This window comes from Podarcis bocagei (genome assembly GCF_964188305.1).
Source record: "Podarcis bocagei genome assembly, chromosome: 1".
Lineage (NCBI taxonomy): Eukaryota > Metazoa > Chordata > Lepidosauria > Squamata > Lacertidae > Podarcis > Podarcis bocagei.
The window spans coordinates 101,053,551-101,079,867 of record NC_138125.1 but is presented as its reverse complement, the minus strand read 5'-3'; the positions used below and the strand labels follow the sequence as shown (position 1 = coordinate 101,079,867).

General features: G+C 41.5%; 1 protein-coding gene across 1 annotated transcript; it reads right to left on the bottom strand.

Annotated features, from left to right (window-relative positions):
• Positions 1-2,112: 2,112 nt before the first annotated feature.
• Positions 2,113-26,048, bottom strand: LOC308590237 (histamine N-methyltransferase-like). The gene is made up of 7 exons (XM_081200065.1): positions 25,924-26,048; positions 22,950-23,094; positions 22,167-22,219; positions 18,764-18,871; positions 15,126-15,256; positions 12,913-13,006; positions 2,113-4,612 (listed from the first exon to the last, which is right to left on the bottom strand). The coding sequence occupies exons 2-7, from the start codon at positions 23,078-23,080 to the stop codon at positions 4,257-4,259; spliced, it is 873 nt and encodes a 290-aa protein (XP_081056191.1). The 5' UTR covers positions 23,081-23,094; positions 25,924-26,048; the 3' UTR covers positions 2,113-4,256.
• Positions 26,049-26,317: the final 269 nt, after the last annotated feature.

Genomic DNA, 26,317 nt, shown 5'->3' with positions numbered 1-26,317 from the left:
TGCAAATGGCACCACAATAATTTATAATCTGCAGGCAGCTCTTGGGTTTATTATCACAATGACAAATGCACTGTCATTGTTAATAGGATATTTCCCAGCAAGGACTTCTTGTTATGCAAGCCAGGTTCAGTATGTCATGCAGCATGATAGCAATAAAGCCTACAAGAATTGGTAATGAACTTCAATTACTAATAGATTATGGTTAATGGGAAATATGTGCAGTAAAGATATGGGTTTTTATATGCGCCTTCTGCTACTCTACAAGGCAAAGATTTATGCTACAATTTATGTTAACATTCTCCAGACTGGGAGGGGGGCAGGAGACTAAATTGGTGGAAAGCTGTTTCATCCATAACAAATATTTAAGATAATTTTGGCACATCATGCAAATGAAGATGTAAAATTAGATATTAATCCTTTTCATTTGAACATTTATACTTTTATTAAAAGTGAAGATTCTGCCCTACAACTTATTATTTTTTCCCTGGAAAAAGAAAAGAAAACCCACCTGCCAGCATAAAAGAGGTGCTGCTGTTAAAATGAAAGAAATGTGGAGGGAGCGATGATAGAATCTGAGAGGTCAATTAATTTGTTCAATTCACTGGTAGTCATTATACAGCCAAAATAATAATAATAATAATAATAATAATAATAATAATAATAATAATAATAATAATAATAATAATAATAACAATAATAATAGACATGGCACATCAACATTTAGCCTGACTGCCTGAAGGGTTCTCAACAGAGCCAGTATGGAGAGAAAGCTATTGGACACAACTGGGGACTCTGGGACCAGTTAAATAGCTTGGTAGCTAACAGAAGTTGACCAGAAGTTTGCAGTTCATGGATCTCGGACACAGATACATTTCAGATATCATGACATCTTAGTTAACTGAAGTCCAAGAGGGACATGGATGGTAGGACTTTGCCTTGCTTTGATTGTTTTGAGTGGGTCTGTCACTGAGAATTTGCTCTCAAGGGATGCCTGATTGGTGGCTTGGATCTGATTATAGACTTGTAATATTGTAGTGCAGTGGTTAGAGTGTTGGACAAGGACCTGGGAGACCAGGGTTCAAATTCCTATGCAGCCATGAAGCTCACTGGGTGATCTCGGGCCAGCTACTGCCTCTCAGCCTAACCTACCTCCCAGGGTTATTGCAGGGACTAAATGATATGGGGCAGAACCAGGTAGAATGTCTTGAGCTCCCAGGATAATAAATACTACTGTATAAATAAATAACGTCTCTGGATCGTTCCCTGAATGGGCAGGATGCAGTCAGAAGAAAAATGCTGCTGAGAGTAACCCCTTTCAGGTTTTCAGAGAACACATGGGGAAATAAAATGAGGAGTGTGTGCAGGGCCATACATCCGAAGCTCATACCCAGGGTCCCCATTGGGAATTCTTCACAAGCTCCAAATACATTGACAGTCTCCTGTGTGTGGAAGAGTTAAGCCATGCTTATATCAATAGGTACCAAGAGCTCCTTCAAATACTAGCCAAATATGCAGGTGCTGGGGACAGGATTAGCTCACAGAGCCCTGAAACCCACCCAGCGAGGAATTACCCTGCAGTTCCATGTTAAGCCTAAACTTGATTTATTCATACTGATTGTGCATTACTATCAGTGCCAAAGGGAAATGTATATCCCTGTCTGCATGAGATGCACCCACCAAGCTCAAATGAGTTTTGCAATGCACACCATGTTGTGCATTAACATCAACTATGGAGAAGGAAATCTCCCTTCCAGCTTTAAATCGAGTACTGTACAACAATATGGTCTTTCAGCTGTGAACCCAATTCTGTAGTGGTACTAAAATTCCTTTGAAAATATTGTTCCTTTTGGACGATACGTTAATCTTTGTTGGTAACCATAAAAAATATAGCAAAATAAGTGTGTCAACTACAAATGTAAATACCTTCTATGTAGATTTTTAGGGATGAATCACACAAGCACTGAGTCTCCGTTCTGCGCCTCTGGACAGACCTTGCAGAATCCCAAACGGTTCATATTCTTCTCTTTTCAAAAATCCTTACTGATAAATCTGTGCTAGAGTTAGAGTTGGCCTCATCCATCAGTGTGTAACACAGAAGAATGAACAGCAAAGAACATTTAAAAACAGGTATTTTATTTATTTTATTTGAGCACAGACTTGTGGAATTGTGTCCATATTGTAACCATCAATACAAAAAGCAACGTTTCTAAGGCATAAATGCAGAGCACACCTTAAAAAACCACAGATTGTTCAGAAACACGTAAATGTTGGCTCATACATTAATCCGCTCCTTCCGACATTTGGGAAGCTGACATGAAGCGCTAATGTCATTTTGCCTGTGCGAAAACTGTGAATGTCACTGCTAAGGGATCATCTTAAATCACATCCTTTTGCTACAGTGATCTGAGCAACGTATGTTTCATTTTGAGGAATGGAATAGATGAGCCGTAGCTTTTAACTACCCTACATTAGTCAATCAGGTGACTATGGAGAAGGCACCATCCTGTCTAAAAATCCCTTTTAGGAGGATTTTAAAGTTGCTGGCAAAATAATGCATGCAAATCTTGATCAGGCACAAGATGAGGCTGTGAGACAGCAAAACAGGAGGCGTCTGCCTTTCTCTGTTTCTATACTCCCCACTTGAGCACAGGGTTACATGGAGAGATGGGGAGCAACCACATAGCTGGGTCCTCTGTAATAATTTGCAGGGGAAATGCCAGGAATGAAGCCTGCCCAGAACATGAATGCTCCAGCTTTGAAGCCATATCCCTAGTCCTCAATGCATCGGACAGACTAGGGCGATTCTATGGCAGAAGTAGCTCCACATTTCTTTGGGAGCTTTACACTGGGGCAACATTCAACTAGATGCCCATGAGTTCTAGTGTTATGAGAGGGTCAGAAACACTTTTCTCTATTCACTTTCTCCATGCAATGCATGATTTTATAAACTTCCACCATATCACCTCTTACTCACATTTTTTTTCTAAGCTAAAAACGCTGCAACAATTCCTCATTGGGGAGTTCCTCCATCCCTTACCAAGGAACATAGGAAGCTTCCCTAAACTAGCTGCATGTATTTATCAACATCAGAAAGAGGGGTTTTGCCATTCACCTGCTACATGATGCTTTTGTGAAGCTGACATGGCAGGGATCTTCTACATGCAAGGCAGGTGCTCACCATTGAGGTCATAATTTTCCCCCAGCCCTGCTTCAGCTCTTCTTCTTTCTTCAAGCTTCTTCACTCTCATAACCCCCCTGCACTGTGTCAATGATGACATATCTGAACGATAAGGGAAGAAGCCTAGGATAGGCATCCACCATTGTTGTTCTTCCATGGCTCAGTGCCAATGGGAATTCATAGGTGCTTGGTGCCTGCTCTGAAATGCCTGTGAAGCTCAAACATGTTCACCCCTCACACTGCTAGCAAGCTCTAAATGCTCTGAGTGATGGGACAGTAGGTGTGTGCAGGCATGCCCATGTATCCTATAATGTATGCAGTAGCAGATATATGCACAGGGCCACTGATTCACCAAACACAGGATATTCCTGATATTAGTAACAGAGCTGTATACAATGACCTTGACTGGAGGTCCCCTTTCACTTAGATATTTCCACTTCCACCGGAACCATTAAGCAGGCACAAATGCCCAGCCATTTGGCCTGTTCTTCCCATCTCTAAACCTGCATCTTAAGGTTCTTCTCCTTTTCTCCCCAGCCTATCACTACATATTACTTTTTAAACAGCGTTAAACCAAAGAGAAAAACATTAAAGAGCTAAGAGCAGAACTGACTGTGGGCTCTAAAATTTAAAGGTTTGAAATATGTGCTGCAATAACTGTAAAGGCAGCTATAAAGTTCTATTTAAAAATGTTTTTCCTTTTTCTGTTTTCTTCATAAAGGATTCATCTTTTCAAGGTCATTACAACACCTTTTCCATCAATCAAGAGGCACACAGGCCTGCAATTTTTCAAGTTTTGATTAATGATCTCAGCACACGATAGCCAACAACAGAACCACTGCGCAAGGATAATGATGTACAACTCTGCAAGCTATGTTTTAATCTGTTAGCAAAGTCTTAATATGTAGCATTGTAAACACCTAACAATATTGTTAAGCAGCTGTAACAGTGGCAAAAAAAGGTTGGATCCTGTGGATATATGTGTATTTGACTCAAGCATCACATACTTACCAAACTAATAAAGTATTTAACAAATAGTAAATATTCAACTGAGTGGCTGCTTCACAGCTGAACACATTTAGGGTTCAATCACTATTGCACTCAGATTGTTACTAAAAAAATACTTGTCACCCCTCTTTTCACTGTATTCAGGCTTTTTAAGGTCTCTGATAACTTCATTTTTTAATTCAGTGGGGGCAGTTTTACTAAAATTACAGGTTTCGGTCAAAAAATCAAGCAGCAACTCCCCATTTCTGTTTCCATCAGTGAAGCAATCAGTTATGTCCATATCAGATGGAAGCTCATAGGACTTGTACTTTAGACCAGCCCCATCAAGTATCTCTTCAATGTGAGCAGATGAAACATACAAGCAGAGATCATTCAGAGGCAGGCGAGAACCGTATTTCTCCCAGAGCCTGGCCCAGCCACTGGTTCCTGCCAAATAAATCATATTGCAGTTTTATTTTCCTCGTTACTATTATTGCTGATTTATTAATCACCTTGTAAAGCACTTTCTCTTGAGGCAATTTACACATACAATAATTATAAACAGTTAAAAACAGAAACACAACAAATACATTTAAAACAATACTAAAACGCTTAACAAGCAGACACTTGTGGCAAAGGCCTGTTTATGCAGCTTGGGAAAGCCTGTCAGAACAAAAAATGTCTTCTATTGTTTCTGGAAAGTCCAAATAGTGGTCACCTGTTGTTTCTTGTCATGAATGGTATTCCACAGGGCAGGGGCAGCCACACTAAATGTCCTTGTCTAGGTTAATGTGGAGGGGGCTTCGGAGCTCCCTGGAACTTGCAGTTTTGAAAGCTCTGTTCTAGGGCCTTTCATATGTGTTTGTGGGAGGGGGGTTACTGGTTTGTTTTTATTCTTGTTTTCATTAGGTATTATGGGTTCTTATTTTGTATTTTTATGTGCTGAACCACTCTGTGGTCTTTGGATGAAGGGTGGTATATATATTTATTTAAAAATAATAATAGCCAATCGCTGATTATAGAGAGAGCTGCATGGAAGTCTGTGCTAAGCCCATCCTTTGGCCCATCATGGTAAATTAGACCAAGGCTGATAATTTTCCTAACCATCCAGAGAGAAGGAAAGATGCTTAATAGTGGTCATAGACCAGAGCCACTTTTGATGTTCTTGTCTTGTCACATGGTGCTGCAAGAGTAAACAATGAAATTACCATAGCTGCCCTACACATCACTGAAGGGACAGAACATTAATAGGGTGGGATGGGGGTGGAGAGGAGAAAACATTTAGAATGTCCTCTCATTATCTCATCTCTAGTCAGAAAGCAAGTCTTTGATTTTAGCAGGTTATTGACTTTCGTTTAACTCTTTTCAGCTTTTGATTCATCCTCTGAATCTGCAATCAAATCAGAAGTTGAAGTAAGGAGACGTTATTCAAGTTTAACTGATTAGGTAAACAAGCCCTTAGATTTTTGCCTCTTCCTCGATATCTCATCAAGATATGTATGGTTGTCCATATGAGGAGAGGAATTTTTACAAATGCCAGCCATTTATGGGTCCAGTATGAATAAGTGAGTGCATGAACAAATTCAGCAGAGGACACACTGGATGCCAAGCTTGCAATCCTATGAAAACGTACTTCACAGAAATCCTCATTAAATACTACAGGGTTTGTTTCTGAGTAAACATAACTGCTGGTAGTAGCTTTTACCTGCTAGGGCGCAGCTGGGACCTCCACCATGGAGAAGCTCCCATCCTCCACCTGCACTTCTCTCTGCCAGCAGAAAAGCACTCACATGCCATCCTAACACCACCTGAAACCATCAGTGGTGAGGCTAGGATTGTTTTCAAGTACAAACCATGGTTAGACATTACAAGATAACTTTTCCCAAATTCTTGATCTTAATGAGGATATAGTTTGCTTGAACTACTGGTGAGTGCCGGCATAGGCAAACTCGGCCCTCCAGATGTTTTGGGACTACAGTTCCCATCATCCCTGACCACTGGTCCTGTTAGCTAGGGATCATGGGAGTTGTAGTCCCAAAACATCCAGAGGGCCAAGTTTGGGGATGCCTGGGTTAGTGGATTCCAAAGTCACTGTAATATACCTAATAGTGCTGTGTGAATTCCCCTCCCCCATAATGCCAACAGAGATGAACTATTGAGAAATTATTAGACATTAGACTCTAATGTCTAATTAGAGGTAAAGCTAAAGTGGCTGATAAATGAGTAGGACTCACTCATCAGTTTCAGCAATGAAGATTATCTGCTCTGTTCTGGTTGCTCATTTAATCCTGATATGATACTAGGCTAGCTCCCAGGTGATCTGTTTATGAAGCATTCATCCTAATATAGTTGAACAAAGTTTGTGGAGAAGCTATACACCATATGTTTATTGAGCAATTGTACTGGTTTGTTTGTGGGGAATTTATATGGCATCATGTCACAGGGAAGGAGTAACAGCCAGCAGCAGTTCTATTTAGCTGTTTGCAGCCTCTGGGAGCCCGTGACCAGGAGCTCATGAATAGGACTAGTAAACAGGGGTGTTTTTGAGGGCATCTAGCAGGGGAGTTTGAAGGGGAGGCCCAGAGTGCTGTCTCATGGTGCGCCTAGGGCCAAGAGACATGGACGGCGAGGGAACTGCTGCAGTGACTGCAACACCTGTGCCATGTTTCTCTTCCTGCCTGCAAACATGCAGAACTACACCTGTAGCAAGTGCAAGCTGGTTGCCTTGCTGGAAGACAAGGTACACAACTTGAGGCCCGCCTGTCCACACTTTGAGCTACTGGGCAAGAAGAGGAATTTCTCAATAGTGAAGAGCGGACTATCCCAGAACAGCAATGCAGGAACCCATTGCTGGAAACAAACTCCTGGGGGAGCATAGCACAAAGAAGGAGGACTGTCAGGAGCCATACTGTGTCACTGGAGTTGTAAAATGGATTCCATGCCCTCTCCTCAGGCACTGATTCCAGGCCAGAGGAGCAAGACGTGTGTCGAGTGAGTGTATTGTACAAGAGTGCCAAATCTACCTTAATTGTGCAACCTGCTTGAATCTCATCTGCAAAACAGTAAGAGCCTAGAAGCTCCCTGCTTTTTAATGAATTGTTTTATTATCATTTAGAAATGCTTTCTGGGGGCTTGAACAAACCAACAAACTTGTTATGTCACAGCTCTCAAACTACTCATGGGTTAAGCCCATTTAAAGTAAAGAAATAGAACATTCAGCCAGATCCTATGCCTGCTTAATAGGAAATAAATCTCACCTGTATCTGAGTCATGCTGACCAATTAAAACCCCATTCATTTTCATGGAATTTTGTCAAGACTCAGAGAACTTGCCCAATGTATGCACATTTAAGAGAGGCCGCAGCTTAGCGTTGAGGCGAAGCTGCAAGGAAATGCCAGACCACTGACAAACAATTACACCGATTTAAAGCAGGCCAAAGAGAAGCAAGCAGCCCAAGACATCAAAGAGCTTTGGTGTCTATTCCAAGAAGTATGAAATGACAAGATTCTCTGACAAGGGACATCCATTATGTTCTGCTCATCTGTGAAGTTCTGGAATAGGGGATATCTCAAAATATAAAGAACATTTGGTAACCTTAGGCCAGTCAGATTGCATCCTACTGTGACAAGGGAGCTATTCTTATAGAAATCTACTAAAAACTAGCATAAGGGACACAGATAAGATCCTGCGGATGGATATATATATATATATATATATATATATATATATCCACATGCAGGAACAGTGGGAAGTGAATTCAGGCTAATCCATTTATTTGGTACCCTTGGTGGCATGATTCAGCATTTCTGATGTGAATCATTTATAAAAGGCCAAAGCCACCAGCCCCATTGGGTAGGAAAGCAATAAATTCAAGACTAATGAGGGCTTGCTGAGAGGTATGACTGCAAATCCCCATTGCTAATAAAGCCATTTGCCTGCCTTTTTGGAAAGCAGTATATCTTTAAACAGTTTCTTTCTGAAACATAAACACTCTGGCGGTTTAGAATCGATGCCGCACAACAAATTTGTCTATATTTCCCCCCACCTCCCTTCTCCACCTGGCGGAAAATGAATGCAGAGCACTAATTGCAGGAAATGTGCTGGTGTCAGTGTTCTGTGACTCAACACCATTTCTGAACGGAGCAATTATACACTACCTGACTGGCACATTAAAATAATCACTCCCTGTAGATGCAACATATGGCACTACTTTTGTTTTTCAATACTTTGTTGAGAACTGAATGTGTGGGGAGACTATTATCTTAAAAACAACACTACATAACTCTTCAGAGCTGCCTCGGTCTTGTTGACAAGCAGAATGTAGGAGGATCTGAAGCCTTTAAACCGTGTCCTTACCATTTTGCTCTTTTTAGCCTCTACTCCCAGTTTCTCATGAATATCCCCTATTACTTCTGTAGGGGAAAGTTTACACCGAGAAGAATCTGCTAAGAACTCCTACATGGACAAGCTCCGCTGAAAAGCACAGGAGTTGCCAAAGAACAGCAAGTCTTTCACAGGTGTCACATTGGTGAACTACAGAAATTGCTTTTATGTATTATTTAAGTGGGAGTATTATTTCAAAGATGGTTTCTTCTGTTGCTGTTTTTCCTATTTCACCTGGTCTAGTGCTTTTATTCCCTTGCCACTCTTCCACTTAACCCCATGGTCTCCTTGGCAGCCTTCCCCATTGCACCTGTCTTACCGCTCATGACTATCCATATCTCCTCTCCTGATTATTACTAGTATCTGAGCCACAAACCCACCCTTCTGCCCTTCTATATCTCCTTTGCCAAACTTACCCTAGGCAAGGGAAGCTGGTGGGTTTACAGCCCAAACTGAGACTTGGGCGTCCTCTGGCACCAGTGGACACTGACTCAAGCATACTTTTTTATCAGTATCTAAGTTTCATTAGGGCCTATTGTTTCACTGGAGGTCTACAGTTGTCACAAGCCCTCCCTGTCACCCCCTCCCTTGCTTCAGCATCCTGTACCAACCCAGCAGCAAAAGTGCCCTTGAGTTCTTCCCTTGGTGCTCAGAAATTCCCTGAATGCTTTGGGACCGATTTTAGGGACTGAAGAAAGGGGGTGTGACTATTATGCGGTGGTGACCATTATGCAGTGAAATACAGTACCTCAGCCTCTGCCAGAATGTAGATTAAACTTTTCAAATTTATCTTGGAGTTAATTTTAAGTTTACTTTTGTAACCTGGTAAAGGTAAAGGTAAAGGGACCCCTGACCATTAGGTCCAGTCATGACCGACTCTGGGGTTGCGTGCTCATCTCACTTTATTGGCTGACGGAGCCGGCTTACAGCTACCGGGTCATGTGGCCAGCATGACAAAGCTGCTTCTGGCAAACCAGAGCAGCGCACGGAAACGCCATTTACCTTACCGCCGGAGGAGTACCTATTGATCTACTTGCACTTTGACGTCCTTTCAAACTGCTAGGTTGGCAGGAGCAGGGACCGAGCAATGGGAGCTCACCCCGTTGTGGGGATACGAACCGCCGACCTTCTGATCGGCAAGTCCTAGGCTCTGTGGCTTAACCCACAGTGCCACCTGCATACCTAGAGCCAATAACTTTTGAAATACAGAACTGCAACATCTGGTTTTGAAATGGCTGTGGGAATTGGTTTGCTAGGTGGGACTTCTCCCTGGCATGCTCGTATTCTATGTGTGAGGATTTGGGGGAGACAACATGCAGACATGCCATCTTCGATGTGCAATCAGGAAAAAATGCAATCTGGGAACAGTTTAACCATGCACAATGTAATGTGATGTATGTATGGCTCTTAGTTACATTTCCCTGTAATTCACACAATTGTGTGCTGCTGTGTTCCTGGTCCCCGTCCCCGCCCCCCCCCCCCGTATTCCTATGATAGAAAGGCAGCCATTTATATAAACCCTACCAAATTTATTATTTTAGTCACACAGTGAGCTTTATGGAGGAGAAGCAGCCCCCAGTTTAGAGGCCCAGCTTTAAGAGCGAAGGGTGGCCACAGCTGCACCAAACATTTGTGAAGAATTCTATCCTCCCCTTTTTAAATTTTGTACTATTAAACCGATACACATTTTCAAAATGAGAGATAAAATTAGGTATGCATTTGAAGAACTCATAACAAAATCATATCTGTTATGTCTAGTAAAAAATATGCCACTGTTGTAACTGAATAGGACACTTCAGGCACAAACTAGGCTATTCAATCACTTGCTAGGTCCATTGAATTTAATGGAAGAGTTTTTCATACATGTTTAACTCGCCCATTGAAATCAGTGGAACTTGAAAACGGTTAACTTTGGCTGGTTGTACTCATAAGATGCCCATTAGGCACTGAAACCTGCTGTGTGTAATCTGTTCAATTTGCTCTGTTGCCTCGGTACTATATCCACATGAACATATAAATGCCACTTCCTCTGGTATTCTATTTTGCAATTGACTTGATCACAACTTTCTTATTCAGGTGTCAAATACAACCAGCCTAAAATGGGATTCTTTTTTTTTTTAACACTGTATCACAATATTAAACAAAATGGGCAGTAAACATGGGCAATGAGCCAGCAAAATAGCACAACAGAGCTCCATTGTAGAGATTTACTTAATGCCACATGCAGTCAGGTGTTACGACATGTGCTATTCTGAAAAATCTGCAACAGATTAATGGATTCATTAAGAACAATTGGGTTTCTTGCATGAGTTGAGATTTCAGATTTAGTGCCTATTCTGTTTGCAACATTTGTTGTGACATTTGTGTGCAGTTAGGGGAGGGGAAACGGAGACATTCTGCAATTAATGGAACATTTTGGTCTGTTGTTGTCTGCTATGAACTTTATAAAGCTATTTTATAACTCTGCGAATTCTTCTAATGTTTATATAATTAACTCGTATCTCTGTGATAGACAACTTCATTACATTCCATGACATCCAAAGAATCAGGGATCTTCTAATGAGGGCAACACACAAACCAGTGCATGTTTACTCAGAATAAACATCCACTGCATTGAATGGGCCTTACTTCCCCTGTAGTGCTTAAGCGACAGTCTTAATTAACTCAATGGCTCGGTGCAATTCAGGGATAAAAAGTAAGCTCTTCCGTCCCCATTCCTAGCTGAATAAACTGATAATTCCCCATCACTCTTCTAGATTGTAACTGACTCATACACAATGCAACAATTTTGCAGAGGTTCAACATGTGTAGCTTCTGTGCCTGGAATCTAGAAATCCTGCTTTGTGTTCCATTCTTTAAAAAAGGGTTCTCTTACCTCAGTTTTATATTATAACGTATTATCAGTGCTTTTTTCTGGGGGGATGCAGGGGTACACATAACCCCAAACATTTTGTGAATCTACGTTTGGTCTCATTGAGGGGCAGAATTTTGATATGAGTAGGAAAATGAGAGTACCCCTAAACATTTATTTTTTTAGAAAAAAGCACGGCATATTATAACTGTAATAAACAAATGTGTTTGTAAGAGATACGCCTTGTTTAGAAGGTAGAAAAAGACACACCTCCCCCACATCATGAGAACAGGTATCTCCCCACAAAGGAGATTAACTTCCACTTTAGCCGCTAATTATGTGGTACCAATACCAGAAGAAATATTGCATGGATTTCTCGAACTCATTGCATATCATTAATCTATGAAGCTGTTCATGATGCTACAGAATAGACATGCTAATTCTATGCACCATTAAACTCCAAGTAAACTCCATTAAGCTCAGTGGGACTTATATCCAAGAAAACATGCACAGGAGGAGGCTGAAAGGGCAGATTAACACAAGTATTTTAAAATCCTTTTTTTAAAAAAGTAGAGTTTGGGTGTGTACAATTGACACACATGTATAATAGTCTATTTATGTGGTCAAAAGTGTGTTGAAGACTGGGACAGGGGTGCATAAATAGATAAGATTGTTTAAATCAGAATGTTTTTATGGTGCATTTTAATATGAGAAATTTTTATATAACTTGTATGATAATTTAATTTTTGTATTTTTTAATCTCTGAGAAATAGATTTGTATAAGCAGCTGGATCTTGGTGTTCCATTCTGAAAACAGACTCATAGGAAATCAAATAGAAGTCTAAATTACAACCTTGAAGTGTGTAAGAAATGTACTTGGTAGTATTTATTTATTTAACAAAATTTATACCCCACTTGATTGTAATAATACACCCAAGCAGTTTACAAGTAATATTAAAATTCAACAAAAAACACTTAAAGCATTTAAAGATAATTAACTGTAAAAGGGGCTGTGTGTAAGCATCTAAATGTCTGGATAGCCATGCCTAAACAAAAATGTTTTAAGCAGTTGCCAAAAATATTGCAGTGAAGGCACCTGCCTGATATCAATAGGCAGTGAGTTCCAAAGTGTAGGCACTACCGCACTACAAGGTTGATTTCTTAAAACTGCAGTGTGAGTATTATGTGGTATGTGGAACAGCGCCAGTTTCACAGATCAAAGAAGTTGAGTATGGGATAACGTGATCCCACAAGTAAACTGGTTCCAAGCCTTTAGGGCTTTATATACCTGTAGTTACGCCTTGAACTGGCCTGGTAAGAAAATGGCAACCAGTGTGAATCTCTGAGCAGAGGTGTTATAGGCTGAGTTGGCCTTACTCCTGTCAGCAACCGCACTGTAGCATTCTGCACAAACTGCACTTTCTGGAAGCAGAAAGTAAGCTCTTTATAGAGCGCATTGCAGAAATTCAATCTTGAGATTACCAGTGCCTGAACTGCTGAGATCAGTACTTACCTGAAACAAGAATAATAAGGAGCTTGGCCCCAGGTTCCAAGAGGCTGTGGAAAAACCTGATAGTAGCTGGGATGTCTTTTACATAATACAGCATCTAGAAAATATAAGGACCACTTTAATGTAGAATGAGCTCACTGAAGCTTTTCCGTGAATGCTCCCATTTTTGTGTGAAATAACTCAAATATACCCAAACCAAAAATGTATTTGTGATGTGTATCTAAATGATACTGCGTACACATTAGAGCTACTACAGTAAAGTAGTATATGGTAGTATGTATTGTGCTAAATGTGTAGGCAAGTAGCATCATGAACCCACAGGACAATGGAGAGGAGGGAGGGGATCCTGGCGAGGGGTGTGGCCAGGACTGGAACACACTGGGACAAGGTGGGGAGGGGCAAGGAGAGGTTGGTGCAGGAAGTATTCACAGGGTTACGGAGGATGGGGTGGGGATGTGGATCAGTGCACAGGAACCAGAGCAGCAGGACCTATCACCAGAGCCAGAGGAGCCCCTGTCTCCATGAACACAGCTCTAAGGCAGTGATGGCTAAACTCGGCGCCGCACCTGTTTTGGGACTCCAACTCCCATCATTCCTAGCTAACAGGATGAGTGGTCAGGGATGATGGGAACTGTAGTCCCAAAACAGCTGGAGGGCCGAGTTTGGCCATCACTGCTCTAAGGTATAGGGAGCTGCAGGAGGCTGAGGCAGGCAAGGGCCCATAGCTGGCCAGGTGGAGCTCATTAGCTCTGGGATGTGTGATTCCTCAGCTGGAGTGGGCTTGGAACAGGTGAGGGTCACATGCCTCATCAAGCCCAGATGCTGCAATCAGCAGGCAAGGTAGAAAAGGGAAGCTGAGGCATTGTTTCTGCTCAACTCCCCATGTTGCTGGGTCTTGACTTGCATGTTCCTGCACTGTGATTTGGGTGTGACTCTGAACTGTATTCTGACTACAGCACTTCAGACTTGGCTACTTGGATTGACACTGGACTGCATTTCCTGAGCTTTCGAATTTGCTTGTGTGGCTCGGTCCCTGGACTTGGACTTTGGACTTGACATACAGTACTGACTTGCTGCCAGGTAGGCCGGGGGTTCAGGACAGTACATGGATTAAGGTCAATGTTGGATTGGGAGGGGAATGGGGTGTGCTTGTAATATTGGAAGTGAGTAGTGTTCAGGTGGGACTTCAAATACTGGTGGGAGAAGGTTGTAGAATTAATAGCAATAATAATAATCTGTTACTTATACCCCAGCCTTTTGCCTGGGTTGCCCCGGCCACCCTGGGTGGCTTCCAGCATAATAAAAAGCACAGAAAAACATCAAACATTAAAAATTTCCCAATACATGGCTGCCTTCATATGTCTCCAGAAAGTTTGTGTTTGGCCTATGATGAGAGGGTGTTGCACAGGGCAGGTTCCACTACCAAGAAGGCCCTCCGCCTGGTTCCTTGTAACTTCTCTTCTCACCCTGAGGTCCCTCAGAAGGTCCTCGGAACTGGATGGATAGTGTTGGGTAGATTGTGACGGATTTAGCAAGTAGGGACAGCATTTGGGATAGATGGGGAGGGTGGATTTTGCTTAGGTACATTTAGAAGCATGGAGTTAGGTAGAGGTGTTTCTATGGATTAAAGCAGCATCTAAGAAAGTATGTAACTGAGACCACATGCTTCTGAGCACTGAATAATTCTGCAATATTTTATTCTATTATTGATGATATTGTTGTATCATACACACTTGCCTCTTGACTGGCTATGCTAGAGCTGGCAATTATTCTCGTACCTGGTGGTGGCAGCAAAAATAAAGAGGGTTTAAAATATCTAGCAGAAATCCAGCTCAGGGCGGTAGACCTCAGAGAGAGGTGAAGCAGGGAAGCTGGGGGTGCAACTGAGTTTTGTGCCAGAGAACCGCATAGCTGAGGGAAAAGGGGTGCAGCAATATTAAGCTCTACTCACTTTTTATTCAGATGCGCTAGCTAATGCAAAGCAGAGTTTTGTCCTTATTATTCTACAGCAAGTTTTGCATGCATTCTTTGTTTTCTTTGGGCTTGATTGTTTGGAACAAATATATTATTGCTTGTGAACAGAACAAACTTATAGAATACAAGGGACTGGAGCACCGCTTTGACATTCAAGTGGTATTATCGCATACGAAAGGTAGCATGAGGAAAACAGTTGTCCCAACAACCACAACTGTCCCACAATTGAGGCCTCCCTTTACCTGGATCATGTGGATGAAGTTCCATTTCTTCACTTCTTTGCTTGCCTTCATTCGACTTTCATATTCCAGCGAAGTCTCCTTGTGCCAAGAAAACTTTATGTTCTCAAGGTTTTCTGTCTTTGCTACTCGTTCTAAAATATGATAGCTCCACAGTTTATCTCAATTGCAAATACAGAATAAATTTCCATTTCAAATTTTAAAGCAGCTGAAAGCCATATATTTTAAAAAGCACAACGCGCTGGTGTCACTGGCGGGACCAGTCTTGAGCTGCCAGGTGCCACCTTCCATTCACTCACTTCCACAGAGCAAAGCAAAGTGGAAGGAACACTTTGGAGCAGCATAAATCATACGGCTGTTTCAGAATCTGTCCCCCAGTTCCATCCTCTCAAGTAGTTTGATGAATCCAATCAGGAGGAAAATATGTTCTTATATATACTTGCTATTTTATATCTAGAACTCAGATTCCAGGGTCACTTTTTAGATTTACAGGACAATGTAGAAGAAATATCTTAAGGCAGTGGCTGGGTTGTAGAGTACAGCTATCCGGACAAAGTGAAACAGCATAAAATGTTACTTGGTTCCACGGGAGAAATTGAAGCAGATAAGCCCAATGGCAGCTACTTTTGATATCCACTGATAACATTGGCTAGATTGTGTATAAGGTATTTTCATATATTATGCAATTGGCTTTTGATTCCCCAGAATCCATAGGAAACTTAACCCCATTGTGCCTCATTTTAACTGCTCGTGAAATCAGTTCTGAATTAAGCATAGTTGTGAGCACTGAATGACAGAGGTGGTTGCTGTGCTTTCCTGATTTGCAGAAAATACTTGCTATTTCTCTAGCATCCCAGGCTGAAAGCATGACATATGGCATGCTCCTTTCTTGGTGCCCCAAAAGTTATCAGAAATAAAGAAAACCAGGAACCTGTTTCACAGCTACTTGAACCCTGTTCCAAGCTTTGATTCCACTGTTTCTAGGCAGAAAGTTCCCCAATAGCTCTAAGGGCCATTTCCATTTATAGTGGTATAGTGGCTTTTTTTCTGGACTTTTTCTTTTTTGCATACTCTGTCACATGATGTAATCATTATTCAGTTAGCATGCCAGAATACTGTACTTAAAAAAAGAAAATCTACCACAAGAAATCTGACTTTTGTGAAAAAACTGGAATGGATCCTCAATATATCCATTTGTGTGACTAATAATAATAATAATTTATTAGCATGTGTGCAAGCATTGCCCTGGTTTCTATGTAGAGGGGATGGCTGCTGAGTGGTTTGGGAGATGTCTGTTTCATGCTGCTTCCCTCTGGCCAGTGCAAACTGTGAATTTGTGAGCTATTCAGAGGAGAGAGATGGCAGATAGGAATGATGGTGCTGAGTCAAAGTACTGCCTGTGAAAACAATCATTAGCTGCAGACAAAATTTCATCACAATAACCAGGTTCACCATAGCTCAGGTTGACCCATTGTTTGTCTTCTAATTTCCTGTACTCCCACAATAATAGGATTCGGGAATACTAGACACTAAATACACACACAAAAAGCTACAAAATTGCTATCCCCATTTTCAGCTCTGACATTTAATGGCTGAGGGAGCACAAGGATACACAAGGGGTGTGACTACAGCCAAAAAATCTTTCTCACAGAAACAACCATTAGTGTGCATAGGAAAGCCCCACCCTCACTCTCTAATGTGACCAAAGGTGCAAACAATCAGCTCCAAATTCAGTTTTTACATTGGATCAAACAGCAACTATAGCAGCACTATAAACAGAGAGTGTGGAAAGGCCCTTGTGTTCAGGGAGATTAGGTGGCATTGGTTATTTGTTGGAGAGATTATTTGGCATCAAAGCAAGTGTTATTCCCTCACTTTCTAATGCAATTCCCTGTCACTTTCCTTATAGCAAAAAGTCCAATGGGGGGGGGAGCAGGGTTTGCTGCACAAGACCTCCCAATCAGCTGTAATTATACAACCTGAATTTGCCAGAATATAATTGAATCCCACCTGAAAAAATTGACAGTCTGGAGGTGCTCTAAGGGCTTTGTATACGCATAGCATTCAAACACATTGTGCTTTGGTACAGCTTTAACTTAGCACATCAAATCAAAGTCTTACATTTTTCAAGGCTCCGATTAGGATACATCCCTGTGAAATAGATGAGAAATGTTCCACCTGCACTTATCTCTCTTCCTTTGCATTCCTTCTTGGACATGGGCTACCACTTCTGAATGCTGCGGCTGTTGCTCAGTCCTCTCTTCCATTTATCAGTCTCTAGCCTATACAACCACAGTTCAAATCTAATTTGCTATTTTAAACTCGGAGATCATTGAGTAGTAATCCATATCAGCACTGAAAATAATCTGACTCAGTCTGCTTCTATTTAATCACTAGACAGTCTGTGAGGAGACATCAGGAAATGAAGAGTAGGGAAAGAAAGCTAATGCCTGTCAATGTGGCTTCCCTATGCCAAAAATCAGAATTGGGCTAATGACCAAAGAAGTTTAGAAAGTCCACAAGACAATGGCCCTTTTCAGGTGTTCAGCCTGACCATGGGAAGGCAAAAACATGTAGCTTCTTCTGCCAGTGGTGTAGTAGGGAGTGGAGGGCTGCAGGGGCAGTTGTCCCAGGTGCAAAAATGTTAGGGGGCACAAAATTTCAACACCTGGTGCTGCCTCAATACAGCTGTGTGCTTCCATTGCTGGGCTGCATTGAAAAAGGCTTCTCTAGGAAGGTGACCTCTCCAGACTATGGAACAAGTCTTCTTTTCTTATCTCTGTGGCTGCGATCTCCTGGGTGACTTGGACACTGTTAGGCAGTTGAATGTACTCCATCCATTTCTATCCCCAACCCACCCCTCTGCACAGCCCCGGGCACTTGGCAACCCACGCTATGCCACTGACACCCGCAGCCCTGTCTCCAGCTTTCCCTTGGTTGCTGGCCCTGTCCCACTCCTGCAAAAGTCAGAAGTAGAAGTGGGGCTAGCACACACAGGGACACTGGGGGTCAGGGGTGGCCTGCATGCTCCTGTCCCACAACTCTCCTTTGGTGCTTATGTGGTCAGGCTGAACATCTGAAGAGAGCTAGTATCTCTCAGGTCCACTTCACATGGAAATACGCCTACTTTGTCAAGTATACAACAAATTAGCTTCCCATTATGAACACACATGTCAAAACAGACATGTGCTTTCATCAGAACTGGCAACATACATATTGTGTGCGTTTATATCCATCTAGGAAATTAATATGAAGTAGCCCTTCACTTCGGAGTGAGTTCAAACCTAACTTTTCAGGCAGTTGCAGTCTATTCCTCTTAGTTTCAGCAGCAAGTGTCTTCGCTTGTACTGTTTCCACTTCTGCTTGAGAAGGGATTAAGCTATTGTTGCTCTCCTCTGGATCACTGCCATGCTATCAAACGATAGCTACCCCATTCCCTTGCAATAAAATTGGGATGAATGAATGCTCCCTGGAAGTGTTACTTCCTGGGATGAGAATGATACAACAGATAGGACAAATTATCTGGCAAATTATTTTGTACTCTGCTTTTTAAGAAATGAAACCAAGAAAGCATAAAAGGTAAAGGGACCCCTGACCATTAGATCCAGTCATGACCAACTCTGGGGTTGCGGCACTCATACCTTTGTAGGCACTTATTTGTTCAGCACTTGGTTCTACCACATCGTTACAAATGACGACTCCAGGATATTTAGCCCGTACTTCTGCAAGAATCTGAAGGTCAACTTCTCCTAGGACACAAGAAAGAAAAAAGGGGGGCGGAGAGAATGAGAGGGAGAGCTGCCACTATTTGTAACAGGACTTGACATATATTACTTGGTTTAGCAATGTAGATGGGTTGGCAGAAGGCTGATCTGGTAGATCTCAGAGTAATTTGTGGCATATTGACCAATGTTTCTGACTCCCAAAGGTTTAACAATAACAGCAACAAAAGGCTCCCCCCCAAAAAAAAAGATTGTTGAAATGAATATTTGGGGGTGGAGGGGAAACCAGGAGCGGTGTGTGTGTATTAACAATGAGAACATTTCTGATCCTGTAAACAAATTCATGAGCTGAGCATGTGCTCAGAAGCACACTGGTCCTTAATTCTAAGCATACAGAAGTTCCTGTGCCTTCTGTACAAATACTATTCTTTCCTTAAAAACAAAACAAAACTCTGTACTGATATAAAAACCTGTTCCTCCAAATTTAAAAAAGTCACATTTCTATTGTATCGTTCCCCATTCACAAGTAATCAACTCACCACCCCTACCAGGTTATTATAAACCACCCCTTCCCCCAACCCCTTTGATTTGTAGCTTAATCTACGACCTTAATTGAGTTCAGTTAGTTGTTTATATGCAAACAAGTGCTTTGGGGGATTCAAGAGCTGAATATGCGGCAGCCTGCGCTATCAACAACTTTCAAATTAAGCTATAGGAATTATTTAAGCTCTCCGATACAATTACCTTAAAAAGGCTATCACTATGTTCACCATTAAGATTCCAATTAAACTTTTCAAGGAAATGGATTGTTTATGGCACATTTGCTGTTTTATAGCACAGCAAATGCCTTTTGTGATTGGAGGGTGTGAGTTGGCAACATTAATAAGATAAAGGGTGAAAACAAGGCGTACTTTCTTTATGGACTGGCATAACACATTCTCACTATTAGTTATTGCCACTTATAGTGAGACTGTCTAAAAGACGCTGCTTTTACGCATTTTACTGTCGGGTGCTTCTCATACCAAGAGTCAGTGATAACGCTGCACTAAGACTGATGGATAGCTGCCTTTTGGTAGCACACCTGAGTTTGTTTGTTTTTTAAGATTAGTTAAAATAATGGAGAATAAGCCTATGTATGGCTAACATACATGACTCCATAGTACCTGCTGCCACACTGTGGTGAGTAGAGCTGTTTCCCAGAACAAGTAGGGCTCTCTGTCAGGGTTGTTCAGTCACTAAACTAGTGACTGTGTAGTAGCAAAAACCTTGATATGTGCAGATATCCATGTACTTTTTAATTATGGCTCTTTAGCATGGGTATTAATAGCAGGGCAACAAAAGTGGATTTTGTGAGCCCTCCCTCACCAATACGTTTCTACTTCAAGCCTGGAGGGACGATCACCCACCTTCTATTTCACAATGGTCTGAGGGCCTTGCTGCCCCTGCTAAATTTGAGCACATTTCTTATAAACACTAACTTTGTGTGAATACCTGTTTGGACATTTGGGTGGTCTGTATTAATTTATGTGTTTAATGCTCCACCTCAATCACTGAGATCCTCTGATGTGGCATTTCTTGTGGCTCCTCGTGCCCCCAGAGGTTTTGGTTGGCCTTTACTAGGGAGTGAGCCTTTACTACTATGCCCTACTAGCAAAGGTTGAGCAGGAATCATTCCTGCCTTCTTACAAATCCACCTTATAATTGTGTTTAGACAGGCCTCTGAAATGCACACCTTCTTTTGGCCAACCTGTATTTATGGATGGTTTTTTAAAATGATTTTTTGTATCATTTTAACTTTCATATGGTGTACACCACCTCCTTGTATTTTTAAAAAACAAAAGTGCAGTTTATAAATATTTAGATAAAATAAAGATGGATGTGTTAATAGTAATTGTATTTTTTAATGTGAGCTGATGGGTTTCTTTTTTCTTTCCCCTCTCTGGTTTTCTTTCTTTCTTTTTCTTCTTTCTTTGCTAAATTCAGTATTTAAAATAAAAAAACCATTGAAAAAAGCTTGCACAGTCCTGCAGCAAATGAGTATGACCACCCTGAAGGATAGTGTGATCTGATATCTAGTTGATTATCACCAGAAAACAAAATAGTGTATTAAATGGCTCACTTTTCTGTCTCTTCCCCATGTTTGCCTATTCTCTTTGCCCTCACCACTCACGCTACTGATAAGGCAATAATGGCACAAGTTGATTAATTTACAAATTAAGCTGTTTTAAGATCGTAGTCACAGTGCGACATACAATTTTTAGTGGAGATTGCTCAGTCAGTCCTTTTCATATCCCCTCTGTGTTCTGGACATTTGGTCAACTAGTATAATATTTGGTAATGGAAAAGGAAATGGAATCCAAAGTCAGATATGATGTACCCCGATCCAATGCAGAATTACCGTTTTTTTCATCCCATAGGACGCTCCGTCCCATAGGACGCACCTAGTTTTTTTGGGGGGAAATAAAGGAATTTTTTTTGGCCTTTATTTCCCCCCCAAAAGCAGGTCGGGGAAACAGAACCAGGTCGAGGAACAGCGGGATGGCGGCGCTGCGCCTCCCTGCTGTCCCCCGAGCTTGTGGGGCTGGCTGATGTCTGCCCCGCGCGAGGGGCGCTCTGCATCAGGGCGCCCCCCCCCCCCGCGGGGCGGCAGGCTGCTATCCGCAGCGTGGGGAGCCTTGCCGGGAACTCCTGCAAGGCTCCCCACACTGCGGATGTCTGCCTGGCACGGGGGGCGCTCTGCTTCAGGGCGCCCCGCCCGCCGAGCGGCAGGCTGCTATCCGCAGCCTAGACATCCCTGCCGGACCTCCCGTAGGGCTGCCTAGGCTGCCTCTCGCTCTCCAAGCTTCAGCAAAAGCCTGCATTCGCCCCATAGGACACACCCAGATTTCCCCTTCATTGTTGGAGGGGAAAAAGTGTGTCCTATAGGGCGAAAAATACGGTAGGTACATCAAACCTATTAATTTCAGTGGGTTCAGTAATGCCCAGCTCTTACTAATATTGTGTGTGTGTGTGTGTGTGTGTGTGTGTGTGTGTGTGTGTAAATATATACATATCTATATCTATATATCCCACTTTTCACCATCTAGGTCTCAACATACAAAATGTAAAACCTTAAAACTGTAAATATACAAAGGATTAGACTGGATGTCATTCTGTCTTTTTCCTCCATACAACATATTGTATAGATAATCCTATTGCTTCTGGTTTTATTGACAACTACCTGGGAAACTAAACTGTAAATTAAATGAATTATAATCTGTTATATGCATAATATAAACCCGTAGTTCTAATAATTAAATGCATTTCTTCATACTTTACTTACCTGCCCCACCACCAACACTTAGAATATTGATTGTAGATTTTCCACTGCCTATACTGAGGAGGTAAAGAGTGCATCTTTTTAAAACAGTAAGATATCAGTAGGTATTAAAAAAGTTCAATGGCATTCATTTTCAGAAATTTTCAATCAGTTCAGTTTGACAGAATCCAGAAATGGTCTTGGTCTAGTTTAGCAGAACCCAGGATGGGCCTATATAAATGAAAAGGTGGAGTTATGAAGACAGGAGCAGGTTTGGGTCTCAGTGGTTTGTTCCAAAGTGCACACTTTTATGGGGCTTCCATATACTAGGATACTATGCTTAGACAAACTGTTGTGGTTAGGGCATTCAGGTCCCCTAAGCCAATACGCCACATGTGTTTATTTAGCTTCCACACATGAATCATCAATGAGGTTAAAATTTTTTATTAGGGTTTTTGTTTTTGTTTTGCAAAGGAAAGTACATCCTGATAAATCATGATCGCTGTTCATTATTGTATGTGAATACGTGGAAGTTGAGCTATATTTACATGAGAGCAAACAATGAGATCCCTGTCTTCTGCTAGGCAAGCCCTATCACAAAGAAAAGCTTTCTACTGGGATGTCTGAAGTAAAACATTATTAAAGATCTAGAGAAGGGGGGAGGGAGGGAGGGAAGCAAGGAGAGAAACAGCAGTCTGATACTCTCCAGCAGTTCTTGCAAACCTGGCTCTGTTGCACAAACAAACATCATGTATGCCAGAGCGTAACAATAGTTTGTCCTTCTGATAAGATGCCTGATGCTTTTACCTTGATAATATGCCTGGCAGCTTCTTCTGAATGAATTCCAGCATGCATTGATGCTCCGTCGAATTCTCAAGGAACAGACGAAAGGATTCGACATAGTGGCTAGGGTCAGAAAGCAAGCTTCTCATAGCCATGGCAGAATACCAACCTAATTTTTTTAAAAAAAGAAGATATATACAGCAAAAGCAGAGTTTTTTAGCTGCAATTTGAGTAGGGTGAGGCACAAAGAAAAGCAAAAGCAAGGCTACAGAGCAGAGTCGGCAGTTCTCCCACGTCAAGGACTGCTTAGAAATGTATAGCTGCCAAGTATTACGCAAGTAAGTAGACGAAAGCACTTACTAAAGCAGCATATCGGCGTTTTTATCGGACTTTGAACAGAGACCTTGACCGCAGCAAATAGCTATTTTTTCCCCCCAGCCTGTACAGAGCTGTGGAGTACAGCTCCTTTGTAAACGTAGCCACTGCTGTAAGTCTGAGCAATAAGTGATTTCTATCAGGAATCATTTCCGTGGCTTGGTTTGCTGAATCTCCAAGGTGACATCTAAGAAATGGCGGGTTTTGTTTTGGTTTTTTTTTTGTTGTTGTTTACTGCCTAGCTAGAAAATATGTTTTATTTTAAAATTGAATTAGAGTCTTCTCCCTAAAGAGCTGGAACCTATTAAAATAATGCCTAGGTAAGCATTTACTCTGAGTTTTAATCATGCTCACACAGCCATAAAAAACTCAGCATTTGGTATAGTTTCAGCAAATGATAAAAGACCTGTAACCAAACACTGGTTGATTAGTTGAAATCAATACAACAAATTGCACTCTAGTTGCTCTTGCTTAGACTCCCTGGCATCCTCCATTGCTAGAGTCGTCCCCTTTCTCTCTACTCTCTACCACACACAATCCCTTTTATTTAAGAAACTTCTCTAAGCCCCCTTTTGATTGCCTTCATCTCATCAAGTTCATGTCTCCTATATCCCTCATTCTCTTCATTTTCCAGTCATTATTTCCCCCAGGCTGTTCCATGTTACAACCTTCTTTCTTGACCATACAGTGGTACCTTGGGTTACAGATGCTTCAGGTTACAGACTCCGCTAACCCAGAAATAGTACCTCGGGTTAAGAACTTTGCTTCGGGATGAGAACAGAAATCGCGTGGTGGTGCAGCAGCGGTGGCAGTGGGAGGCCCCATTAGCTAAAGTGTTACCTCATGTTAAGAACAGTTTCAGGTTAAGAATGGACCTCCAGAACGAATTAAGTTCTTAACCCGAGGTACCACCGTACTTTGACTTGGCTTCCCAACTTCATGCAAATGAACTAAGGCAGGGGTAGTCAACCTTTTTATACCTACTGCCCCCTAATGCATCTTTCTTGATAGTAAAATTTCCTTACCGCCCACCCGTGCTCAATGGAAGGAGGATTCAGCTTGTGCCATAGAACCCCCTACCGCCCACCTAGAATCCTGAAATGACCACTAGTGGGTGGTAGGGACCAGGTTGACAACCCCTGAACTAAGGGATGGTTTGGGAACCAAGTGGGGTTCAGGAAAGTATTAACTTACCACCAAATGATGCACTTGCTGTATATTTTGTGTGTTCAAAATGACATTTTCCACTGCTATTTTTCTAGCCCTGGAAAGAGGTGACAGAACTCACCATGAATGCCTCCCTTGTTCCCTTATAATGGCAATGGTCCCCACCTAAGTGGTGCTGGAACTGAGTTCTGGTGAGTTCCAGCTGAAGAAAAGCGCTGACATTTACAGTGTACAAATGTATATACACAGCTGGCCTGGATAGCTAATCTTTCCTCCCTGTGTTCAGCCCCAACATACGATGAGGCAAACCAAGAAATACACAGACACAATAGCACTAGTTCCCAGTACCCATTGGAAAAAGTACTGTTACCACAACAGAAAAACTACTGTGAAAAAATTCTCGGTACCGCTAATTCATATGGTATTCTGTGTTGGGGCAGGCCTGTACAGATTGCAGCCTACCAAGCCAAACACAAACTGAGAGCAAAATTTTAAAGTTTTTTTTTTTCTCCAAGCACATAAATCTGAATGTACACAAGTTCAGTGTGGGCTTACTGTACATGACACATTGCCCTGTGTTATCAAAGAGCAATTCTGCCCATGTTTATGCAATCTTATGCTAATCAGCCTCTTCTGTCTTTTAGAGGAAGTTGGGAAGAACTACGTGGCATTTCAAATGTTTTACAACTACTGTGTGTGCTTTAATTTCCACAAAATAATAATAAAAAACCTTCAGTCTTTCAAAAATTCACATATTAACGGTTGGTCTGTATCCTTCCTTAGATTACACTCCTATGTATATTTACTGTGGAGAAATTGAGTAAATTATTTCTGGATTCAGCCTGCACATATAGCAGCAGTTGTAATTTTATTTATAGGTTGGATTCAGTGGGCTCTAACTACAATGAAACATGCAAAATTGGTTCCCGTGTGAAATCATGTATATGAGTTCTTCACCAGCATTCATTATTACAAGGATGGTGATTTAATTTGTTATTCTTCTAAATGCATATGCTGTAACGTTTTGCACAGCCTTCTCCTATACAAATTTGCTCAGAAGAAAGCCTCTCTGAGTTCAGTAAGATTTACTTCAAAGTAAGCATGCACAAGATTGCAGCATTTTTGTTCTTTTTTGCCACACTCTCTCATAAATCAGAGGCCTGGTTTAAAGCAGTTTTGCATCAGTAGTTATAAAGTGGAACTGTTTACATTTCCCCATTCCAGAATTTAGACTGTCAAATAGCCAAACAGCAAAACCCATTAAACACTGCGGATTTAAAAAAAAATCTGATTTCAAAACAAACCCTACTTGAGGAACTTTAGAACAATTGCAACAGGAAAAAAAAAGTTTTAAGATCATGTTCTTTTGGTTTTGAGTAGAAAAACACAGTTTCTTTCAGCTTTTACTTTCAAGGACGTTAAGGACAGTGTTTGAAAATATCAATACAGTACTTACATGTAAAAGTCTCTGCCTTAAGGAAGTGCTAGTTTCTATTTGTGGGTGTGTTGCAATATTGTAGTTAGCAGGAAATGGATTCTGTTACAGAGCAAGCATATTTTACAAGCTGACTCTATCTCCACCCACAAAATCAGTGTCTTGGCAAGCAGGGTATTCCTGCTCAGGAAAGAAGCAGGAGCAGTTCTGAGTAGGACTGAAAACTCAAGTGCTTTCATTTTCACTAATGTAAATCTGAAAATATCACATTTTTATATTATTGTATGGAGAGAATTCAGCTGCAGGCATTTAATTTAAAAAAACAAAATGTGCTTACTTTCATAACAGAATATGACCCCCCCACACCTTGTAAAATTCTGCTGCCGAGGCAGAATTTTTTGAACACATCAGAATA

Bases quoted from the DNA above. Each gene is read 5' to 3' on its own strand.
- LOC308590237 (XM_081200065.1), bottom strand. From the start codon at position 23,080: ATGGCTATGAGAAGCTTGCTTTCTGACCCTAGCCACTATGTCGAATCC. The intron at 18,872-22,166 runs GTAAGTAAAGTA...CTTGTGTCCTAG, and splicing joins AAGTGTTGGTGGTGGGGCAG to GAGAAGTTGACCTTCAGATT. The intron at 4,613-12,912 runs GTAAGTACTGAT...TTTATTTGGCAG, and splicing joins CCTTATTATTCTTGTTTCAG to GAACCAGTGGCTGGGCCAGG.